The following is a 10,387-nucleotide window of genomic DNA, read 5'->3' as shown; positions in this document are numbered from 1 at the left end:
TTGTGTCTGCATAATCATGGAGGCCCTGAATGTCTTGAGGTGTTTCTGACTGTGCACAACTAGGTTGCAACTGAATAGTGTAATCCTGATCTTAATCTCCGGAAAGCCATCACCATCACCACTATAGCACAGTGAGGAGGAAACTGGAGAGAGGAGGGAGATAGTGAGAGGGAGAGAGAGGGGGCGAGAGAGAAATGGAGGGAGGAAGAGAGAGAGAGAGTTAATGATGGCTACCTACAGCCGGGTGTCCATTTGAGATTAGACAGTATACATCAACCAGACAAGGGGAACACATTTGGCTGATGTTGATAAATCAGATGATGAGCTAATGATGCCCCTCTGGGGCTCCTTCCTCTCCGTTTAGAGCTGTGCTCATCTTCCAGTACATCTGACACGGGCCTCTGCCCATCTCATATATGACATGTGTTTTAATCAAACATAAAGTGCGCTGAGGCGAGATAGCAGTGTGATTTCAGTGGCTGATGATCTGATTATCTGATGATCTGATCCTTTTACAGACGTGGAAGTCCGGACAAGTCCCAGCTCTCCGGAATTTCTTAGTGATGTTTAAATCCTGCAACATGTGGCATTTTTCTGTGGAACACAGGATGGGTTTGACTGGCCGTGTGCAAAAAAAGAACACCAAGTGCAGATTCGTCATTTATCTGTTACTTGATTCAGCAATATTTGTACATATTAATAATTAAAACATATTATCCAGAAAAAAATGTTTTCCAAAAGGTTCACAGTAAGGTTCAACTCCACCTTGCTGAGGCTTGTGTGGGTCAGCAGCCTTCCATGAAAAGAAGAGATGTATGTAACATGGGGCCCACCCAATCTATACCTCAGTTATATTTGAAAATGGTTGCATAAATAATGCAAGTGCATGTGTAAATGTGGCCTATATTAAAAAGACACAGTCAGACAGGACACAGACAGGACACATACAGGACACCTGTGAAAGCAAACGATGTACACAGGATACCAAAATTCTGTCAACTGCAACACCTGCCAAAAATGCATTTTAATAAGTAATGTAATTTAAAATTTAGATTGTGGCAGTCTAGTTTCTAAGTAAATATATGTAAAAGCAGACACTGACAACACATTAAAACTGTAATGTTTACATTTACATTTTCAGTCATGTTACAGAGGAAGGTGAGTGTACTGTTAGAAGTCTTAGACAAGGACTCTTACTTACAGGGCACTTCCCTAGACAGAGAGCAAGTACTGTTACCCACTGCAAAACACCAACCAGTAATGTGAGGATTAAAAGGAATGGTTCCTTTCAATTTAATGACTTTTAAAGTAAAATTGTGTCTGGAAATTATGTTATTGTTTTGTGTGAGTCTAACACCCAAGGCTAAATTAGACCATAAAACGATGCTTACCGACATTGGGAGAAAGAGTGGTACAATGTTCTAGCAGACCTTCAATATATTCTAAACAATAAATGTAAGATTTCAGTACTGGAGCACTGAGTTTTTACAAACTCTCAGAGACGTGAAGTCCACACCAGTGCTGGTGCACATTAGTCTCAGTCTCCAGTTTCCAGTCTCAGAGATGTGAAGTCCACACCAGTGCTGGTGCACATTAGTCTCCAGTCTCGGAGATGTGAAGTCCACACCAGTGCTGGAGCACATTAGTCTTAATCTCTAGTCTCTGAGATGCAAAGTCCACGCCAGTGCTGGAGCAGGTTAGTCTCCAGTCTCCAGTCTCAGAGACGTGAAGTCCACGCCAGTGCTGGAGCACATTAGTCTCCAGTTTCCAGTCTCAGAGACGTGAAGTCCACACCAGTGCTGGAGCACATTAGTCTCCAGTCTCAGAAACGTGAAGTCCTCGTCAGTGCTGGAGCATGTTAGTCTCCAGTCTCCAGTCTCAGAGACGTGAAGTCCACGCAAGTCTCGGAGATGTGAAGTCCACACCAGCGATGGAGCACATTAGTCTTAATCTCTAGTCTCAGAGATGCAAAGTCCACGCCAGTGCTGGAGCAGGTTAGTCTCCAGTCTCCAGTCTCAGAGATGCAAAGTCCACGCCAGTGCTGGAGCACGTTAGTCTCCAGTCTCAGAGACGTGAAGTCCACGCCAGTGCTGGAGCAGGTTAGTCTCCAGTCTCAGAGACGCGAAGTCCACGCCAGTGCTGGAGCACATTACTCTTAATCTCCAGTCTCAGAGACGCGAAGTCCAAGCCAGTGTTGGAGCGCGTTAGTCCTGTCCCACAATGCCGTGCGACTTTAAGGCTGCTGTTTCGGACCGCACAGCGTTACCGTGTTGCTGAGAGCGGATTCGGACTGGGGTGTTTAGATTAGCAGATCTCCACCGATATGCCTCCGAAGAAACCGGCACAACCTACAGGTAGTAAGAAAACACAAGAGAAGAAGAAAGAAAAGATCATTGAAGTGAGTAGTGGAGACGGCTGTACACGTCCACCAGGGTAGCGTTAGCCCGTTCCTCCAACATGCTGAACTTTTGGCCTAGTAGCTAGTTAGCTAAGGCTAACACTAATGCTACCGGCCCTGCTGTTGCTACCAGTGCTATCGTAATACTAGCTTGGTGCTAACATTTGCCTCACGGAGTTGGTCCGCTAGCTAGTAACGGTGGAGGAGCTAACTCAACTTAAGTAGTGTCAGATAAATGACGGCGACATCTGATGAATGAAAAATAACGCCGCGACACCTGATAAGCCTAACACGGCGCTACAACGATGTTAACGGATGCGCTGTTCAACCTCCTGTCGCTTTGCATGGCTGATTAACACAGCTAGCTGACGCTAGTTAGCCCGCTCAGCTAACGTGGACGTTGGCGTTTCCAGACGTGTGCCAGTTAGTTAGGGTAGCTAGGCTAGCTACTACATGAAAACTTATTTATGTCCAGCTAACCTAGATTAGCTGGATAGGTTGACGCTGTAAAGTTAGTTTAAGTGTGCAATGTGCTGAACGTGGTGTAGCTGGAGATTTAGCTAGCTGCTTCAGTGGTGACAAAAAGTACCCTTTGGCCTGCTTGGTCTGAACGCCGGCTAACTCGGTGAGGGCTGGCTACAGCACGCTATTAGCTGTTATCCATTCTGCAATACGTGGTTAACCTAAATACAGCCCATCGTTAACAATGACGTGCGTTTTGAATGAGATTTTGTCATGCAAAGATGTTCACTGGCATCCAGCTGTAACACTCTGTGTGTGTGTGTGTGTGTGTGTGCCAGGATAAGACTTTTGGACTTAAGAACAAAAAGGGAGCCAAGCAACAGAAGTTCATCAAAACGGTCACACAGCAAGTGAAATATGGGCAGCAGAATGCGCGGCAGGTAAAGGTCTGGACTCATCGCTACTGCTCTCAGTACGGGCGCCCAGCCCTGACCGATTAGCCATGCTGCTTCTGCCCTCCTGTGAACTATTCGTCTCGTCCTGTCATCCCAGATTGCTGCAGCGGAAGCTGAAAAATGCAAGAAAGCTGACAAGAAGAAGGAGTTGTCGGAGCTGAATGAACTGTTCAAGCCTGTGGTGGCAGCGCAGAAAGTCAGTAAAGGTATCTGGAGTAGACCTAATCTAGAGTAGAGCCTGGAATAGAGTTAAGATCCTCTGATGCACAGTGGAATCTGGAGCATGCTAGGCATCGTGGTGCTAGGATGCTGGAGTGCTCTGTCCTCACTCTTGGGCATCTGTGTTGGTTTTCTTTCTTTTCTACAGGTGTCGACCCAAAGTCGGTGCTGTGTGCGTTCTTTAAGCAAGGCCAATGCACCAAAGGTGACAAATGCAAGTTCTCCCATGACATGACGCTGGACAGGAAGGGCGAGAAGCGCAGCATGTACGTGGACGGCCGAGATGAGGATCTGGAGAAAGGTGCGCCTCAGCGCTTCTGTCTTGCTCTCTGTACTCGTCTCGCTCTCCACATACGGCACAGGTTTCAGGTGCAAGTCGTAGCGAGTATTCTGTTTATTTTTGTTTATTTCGTTTTGAATGTGCAGATACCATGGAAAACTGGGATGAGAAGAAACTTGAGGAAGTCGTGAACAAAAAGCACGGAGAGGCGGAGAAGAAGAAGGCCAAAACTCAGATCGTACGTTTCCATCACGAATGTCCAAATATAAATATCTTCATAGTTTCATATTAATATACTTCAATCAGGAATATCTGTAAAAATTGTAATATCTGAGGTGTTTTTCCAAGTGGAAAACCCGCCAGCTTTGCAGACCAAACTCATCCGCCTGCCTGTGACCGTCGTTCATGTTTCACAGGTCTGCAAATATTTTCTGGATGCCATTGAAAATAACAAATACGGCTGGTTCTGGGTTTGTCCTGGTGGAGGCGACAGCTGCATGTACCGCCACGCGTTGCCCGTCGGCTTTGTTCTGAAGAAAGATAAAAAGAAGGAGGAGAATGAAGAGGAGCAGATCTCCCTGGAGGAGCTGATCGAGAATGAGGTGTGTGGAGAGACCAGGGGGCGAAGGAGTTAACCGCACTCGGCTTATGTGGAGAAAACGTGTGTGCATGTGTGTTTACGCCTACATTACGCTTATGTGTGTTGGGGGTGGGGGGTGCACGGTGTGTGTGTGCGCTTGTACTGGCAAGGTAAGGGAGTCCAGTTTTCACACATCACTTATGCACAAACAGCAGAACTGCAAACAGTTAATCTGTGGCGCTTATCTTAAAATCTGTTTAACGGTTAATCTGTTCAGTTTGCTTGTGGCGGCTTGTATTTCTTCACGAAGTGTGAACTAGCATCAGCGTAAACTAGCATCAGCCCTTATGACACTTGGTTGATATTTCATCTGTCCTTGTGTTGCCGTAGCGATCTGCCCTGGGAGCAAATGTCACCCGTATCACCCTGGAAACCTTCCTGGCCTGGAAGAAACGTAAGAGGCAGGAGAAGCTGGCGAAGGCTGAACAGGACATGGAGAGGAAGAAAGCAGAATTTAAAGCCGGCAGGTCTCTCGGCGTGAGTTCAGTCTGTCTGCCTTTTGCCTCTTATAAACACACACACACACCCTGTAGAGAGGCCACCTGGTGAGTTATAGTCCCAACAGTAATGAATTACTGTCAGAAAGTATCTTTGAACTAGCAAGTGTGGCTTTTGTAACAGCACACATTGACCACAGGGTGGTAGCAAAGGGCAGAACAGGGTGGCTTCATGGCTGTGTCCTTTTATAGACAACTTCCTGCTCTCTCAGTCAGTGTTTGGACCCACTGAGTAACCTGCCCTAAATTCCCTGTGGGTGTGTCAGTCCTGCTTGTAGCAGTTTGTTTCATGATGTAAGTGTCTAATGCCTTCATTAAGATGTGGTGTGACCTGGAGACACCTGATGTTTTGATTCCTGCCCCGTGAACCAGGTGAGCGGGCGGGAGGTGTTTGAGTTCCGGCCTGAGCTAGTCAATGACGACGACGAGGAGGCAGACGATACCAAATATGATGGAGAGGACGAGGAGGACGAAGACATGTCTCAGGAGGTGAGGTTACACTCTCAGGAGGCAAGGTTACTAGTGAACACAACCACTTCTACCCATCAGCAAGTTTATAGGGAAAATTCATGTTTTCATGCCTGTGATGAACTGGTTGATTAACAACATCTCAGGAGTTCACCTCCACATCCTGAGCTTTTGTTTGTCTGTCTATAGTCCAACGTAAACAGTTGTATTTCAGTTTCATAAATTGCCTTTTTGGTTAGTAGACTTACCACATGATGACTGTAAGTCTTGTTTTATCCCTTAAAAAAAACATGTTTACCAGTAGATGTGGTTGTCATATATTTACATGTTCATGCACGGGACAGTTTGACGTCAGTCATGTGCATGGTCCTCCCATGGCTGCTTTGGGAGACCATGTGGCTTCTCACTGTCTGGGTTCCTCACACATGTTCACGAAGTGCTGAGCAGAACTGCCGTTCTCCAGAGGTTCACAGAACAGCTGCTGTAGTCACCCTGATCAGTAGGGCTGTGTGTGTCCACAGAGAGAAACACACAGCCATGCAGTACTGAGAAGGACCAGCGGACCACTGTACTACACAGTAATGTCATGGCGGCAGGAATATTCTGTCCTGTCCCGTCTACCTGTGGACTGTTTTTAACTTCTGTCTTTTCAGTTAAAATGGTTTAAATTAAATTTAGATTTTGTCTTGGTGCTAAGAGTAAAATAGTCAGATTTTATGATTTTAAGTGTGTCTTTGTTTTTTGTTTGTTTTTTAAGATGGTCGAACACGGTAGTTGTGACATTGTCTCACGTTTGTAAAGGTCTGTAATGGCCTGGGAGTGTTCTGTTCCACATGGCCATAAGCTGCTATGTGATCAGACCGTTTGAGAAGTGGTGTTTTGGTCACAATATGAGGTCCCTAACACTCGTCAGCTACCCCTTAGGAAGTGGGAGCAGGGACATGAGCTACTGGTCATCCAAGGGGTCACCGTGGCCACTCGAGAGGTTTTGTTAGTGATGGTTTAGGTTGACCTTCCTGGTACTGTGCAGTCTTCACCAGGGTGATGGAGATGAACCTTACTGATGTTAGTACGTTTGGTGTGCTCCTCAATGCCATGTGTAAATAAATTAAAAAATATATAAAAGCTAGCTTGACATGTTAAAATGTGACTGACCTTTATTACATATCAGACACTACAGTGAGGTGTTCCAGCAAACTCCCATGTTAAAAAAAGATCGCTTCCTTCAGACCTCGCTGTTACCATGGGTGTGAATGATGCATGATGGGTAATGGGTTATGTAGAGTTCCTGCCGTTCAGTTCTGATCTCTCTCTCCCGTGTGGTGGCACTACAGGTTTCTGAGGAGGATGAGGCCTGTCAGGACATCGACATTGGCAGGTTCATCCCTAAAGAGGTGGAAAACACAGGGATAACGGTGGCGTCAGCAGACCGCTTCACTTCCAGAGTCCCGCCTGCTAGCCAGATGGACGGTGAGTGGACCTGGGGTCAGTCCACCGTGGAAGCAGGACTTTTCTCCCGGATCAGGCAGCGTTACAACAGACTGAGCAGTGCTGTGCCCTCTCCCTCTGTTTCTTAACCTGCCATGAGCAGAATGCTCCGAGTCCCATCTTAACAACACTTAGCAACGCTGTGTTTACGTTAGATTAGAGCTGGTGAATTTTGACAGGCCTCAAGCGTGTGGTGTTGTGATGCTCTTCGGTTCCCATGTCTACAGACCAGAAGCTGAGCGAGGCATCGGGAGGGACGGAGAACGGAGAACACGAGGACCACACGCTCGGAGACGGGGAAGACAGCAGCACGGGCGAGGAACCAGAGGACGTGCCTGTAGATGAGAACCTCTTCACGGGGGAGGACCTGGATGAACTGGAGGAGGAGCTTAACACACTGGATCTGGAGGAGTAGAGTCCGGGAGCCCCGCCCACCCTCCATGAACTTCATGAAGCTTGAAGAGTGATGGTGTTTGTCATGAATGTCCACCACCCAGACTGCCATAAAGAGGCCGTGACCGCCGCGCTGACCCAGCCCCCTCTCGCAGCTCTGCGGAAGGGGCAGGAAGCAACAGCCCTGATGTTCAGCTCTTCCACAGATCTGACACCCCCCCCCCCTTTTTTTTGGGGGGGGGAATTTTTTCTTTCCCCTCTTCCTTTCTGTCCCATGACCAGCACAGGCAGACAGTAGAATTGCATTTGGATTCTCCTGGTTTATCTTGAGCCTTTAAAGATTAATGGTGCAAATATGTTCAAAATAAAATATTTATTAGGCCACCGATTCTATACTTTTATGCTCGTTGAATCTGGTTTTAAAGTGCATTGGTAACATTAAAATCAATCCTGCTGTTAATTTACTTGAGATTTTGGCTCTGCTGAAATGTAAGACATTGAACTCTCCTGTGTCCTCTCCTGTCCTTTACTGAAACATGTCTGATCAACACAGTACTGTTACTGAACTGAATCAACGACTGCCTGGGTTTTCGTTCTGTATAAGGTATTGAATGTGTTGACATTTCTTGCTTGACTTCACATGTCGTCATCGCAGTGAAGTGTCCGCATCAGGTGTGCACAGAGCAAACGTGGGCGAGACTGATCGTCTGGAGTCTGATGTGAAGTTTGAGGAGACGTTCGATTTGCTGTTCCGTGTTTTGTCTTTTCTGGAGGAAATGTTTAAGGGACAAGACGGGCTCGTGAGAGGGTGTCTGTCTCGGCCTTCTGTTTTAACTTCCTTCTCAACTCATGCCAAGACATCATGTAAATAAAAGCATATCAGAGACTGAGAGATTTTTTGTGGTAATAGTTTTGTCTTCAGTTGCATGCTTGAATTACATAGTTAAGGCAAATTTAATCCAGCCTGCATTCCAGATTAAGAATTTTACAAGGATTTGCTGAAATTCTCTGGATGTTTACTGCAAAGAGAACACGCACTCTCCACAGCCCTGCTGTGCTCCCAGGGCATGATGGGACATGTGTGAGGGGTGTATGGGCAGGTCCTGCCTCCTGCAGCACAGCTCTTGAACCGCCCTGTCACTCTCCCCAATCCTGTGCTCCCGGGGCATGATGGGACGTGTCATAGGAGCAGGTCCTGATCTCTGTTCATGGGAATGTTTATATGGCTTCTGGGTTTATCTGGCCTTCTCAGAGTCCCTCAGACTTCAGCTACAGTGTGATTGTGGGACCTCATGTGAGCTCAGTGCACTTTTAATATGACACTGAACAAACAAGAAAATAAAGCAATGTTAAGGCAGAGTGATAATTCTCTGGGATGTGTTCTCATACTAATGCCATCACCCACTCTTACTAAGTGCTTGGCTGTGTTCTGTGATCTGAATGGAGGTCTTTGACCTGACTGGGACCACACTACCTGCAGTAACCTGGCTCTTCAGGCCTCAGGACTGTACTTGACACGGCTTTGCTTTTCTCTGAGCTACAGGTGGCTTATCCGGTTACTTTGTTCTATTTATTCTTCTCTGTGGAACAGAAGATTGGAGGTCATATTCTGAATGCTCCGTGTCTGACCTCTTGAGGAAGAAAGGGTTTGGTGTAATCCTGATTAGAGTGTTTCCCATCAAGCCTCTGTCTCTCTGCTCTGGGTGTTCCTGGGATGTACTGAAACACTGATCCATGCTCACAGACACGCTTACTCAGCCCGCCCTTCACTGACCTCACTTGTTAGCGGTCAGTACTCGCACAAAAGACTACTTGTTCTCCACAGAAACTGAAATGCCTGTTCCATGAGGACTTTGGCACTTTGATTTCCTGTCCGTGTGAGTATTTCACGGCAACGAGTGCGAGTTTTGCCACCAGTAGATGTGGAACACTAAACGCTTACACTTCGTGTTCAACTAGCCAAGGGGGGAAGGTTAGATTCTTCAAGCCATGACAACTCCCCCTTGGATTAACTCAGACATAAAAGGGTTTGTAAATGGTTAGCACTGTGCTGTGTTTTTTCGCACACACTCCGGTCCTAAAGCCGGAGGCAGAGGCGAGTCCAAGCCTGGTTAAAGTGATGAGTCGTTACGAGGACAGTCATACTGTCTGGGCTGGTGGATCAGCGCAGGGTTAAGAGAATGAACTATGATCCACGAATAATAAAAACAACGTGTAAAGACGAACTATAGTCTCGGAATAATAATGTTTAAAATGAACTATGGTCTCCGATAATAACGTGTAAAATGAACTATGGTCTCTGATAATAACGTGTAAAACGAACTATGGTCTCCAATAACGTGTAAAATGAATTATGGTCTCCGATAATAACGTGTAAAATGAACCATGGTCTCCGATAATAACGTGTAAAACGAACCATGGTCTCCGATAATAACGTGTAAAATGAACTATGGTCTCCGATAATAACGTGTAAAACGAACTATGGTCTCCGATAATAACGTGTAAAATTAACTATGGTCTCCGATAATAACGTGTAAAATGAACCATGGTCTCCGATAATAACGTGTAAAACGAACCATGGTCTCCGATAATAACGTGTAAAATGAACTATGGTCTCTGATAATAACGTGTAAAACGAACCATGGTCTCCGATAATAACGTGTAAAATTAACTATGGTCTCCGATAATAACGTGTAAAATGAACCATGGTCTCCGATAATAACGTGTAAAACGAACCATGGTCTCTGATAATAACGTGTAAAATGAACCATGGTCTCCGATAATAACGTGTAAAACGAACCATGGTCTCCGATAATAACGTGTAAAATGAACCATGGTCTCCGATAATAACGTGTAAAATGAACTATGGTCTCTGATAATAACGTCTTGATGTTGATACCTACTGACATGAACCATTTTGTGTTACACAGTAATGCAGTCTTGGCCAATGTTCAGGTAATCTGCAGTATTTGTAATCCATTTACGGAAATGTATTGTGTAATCAACACTATGCATCTACATTTACATTCCCAGATACATAAACCTATGAAGAAACCTAAAACACAATGCCATCGTTTCCAAGTGCAT

The 10,387-nt window shown here is 45.8% G+C and overlaps 1 protein-coding gene across 2 annotated transcripts; it reads left to right on the top strand.

Moving 5' to 3' along the window:
* The first annotated feature begins 2,169 nt into the window (after positions 1-2,169).
* Positions 2,170-8,192, top strand: zc3h15 (zinc finger CCCH-type containing 15). 2 transcript variants are annotated; one of them, XM_027028167.3, is made up of 10 exons: positions 2,170-2,398; positions 3,199-3,306; positions 3,413-3,521; positions 3,683-3,835; positions 3,961-4,052; positions 4,231-4,416; positions 4,785-4,931; positions 5,324-5,440; positions 6,754-6,889; positions 7,135-8,192. In XM_027028167.3, exons 1-10 carry the CDS (start codon positions 2,324-2,326, stop codon positions 7,320-7,322), a joined length of 1,311 nt encoding a protein of 436 aa, XP_026883968.2. In that variant the 5' UTR covers positions 2,170-2,323; the 3' UTR covers positions 7,323-8,192. The 2 variants fall into 2 exon arrangements, with proteins under 2 accessions (XP_026883968.2, XP_026883969.2); XM_027028168.3 differs by having other exon boundaries at positions 2,172-2,398; positions 3,199-3,300.
* The last annotated feature ends 2,195 nt before the right edge of the window (positions 8,193-10,387 follow it).

This window comes from Electrophorus electricus, chromosome 4 (assembly GCF_041902795.1).
Source record: "Electrophorus electricus isolate QZ-2024a chromosome 4, ASM4190279v1, whole genome shotgun sequence".
Lineage (NCBI taxonomy): Eukaryota > Metazoa > Chordata > Actinopteri > Gymnotiformes > Gymnotidae > Electrophorus > Electrophorus electricus.
This window is presented reverse-complemented; position numbering and strand designations above follow the sequence as displayed.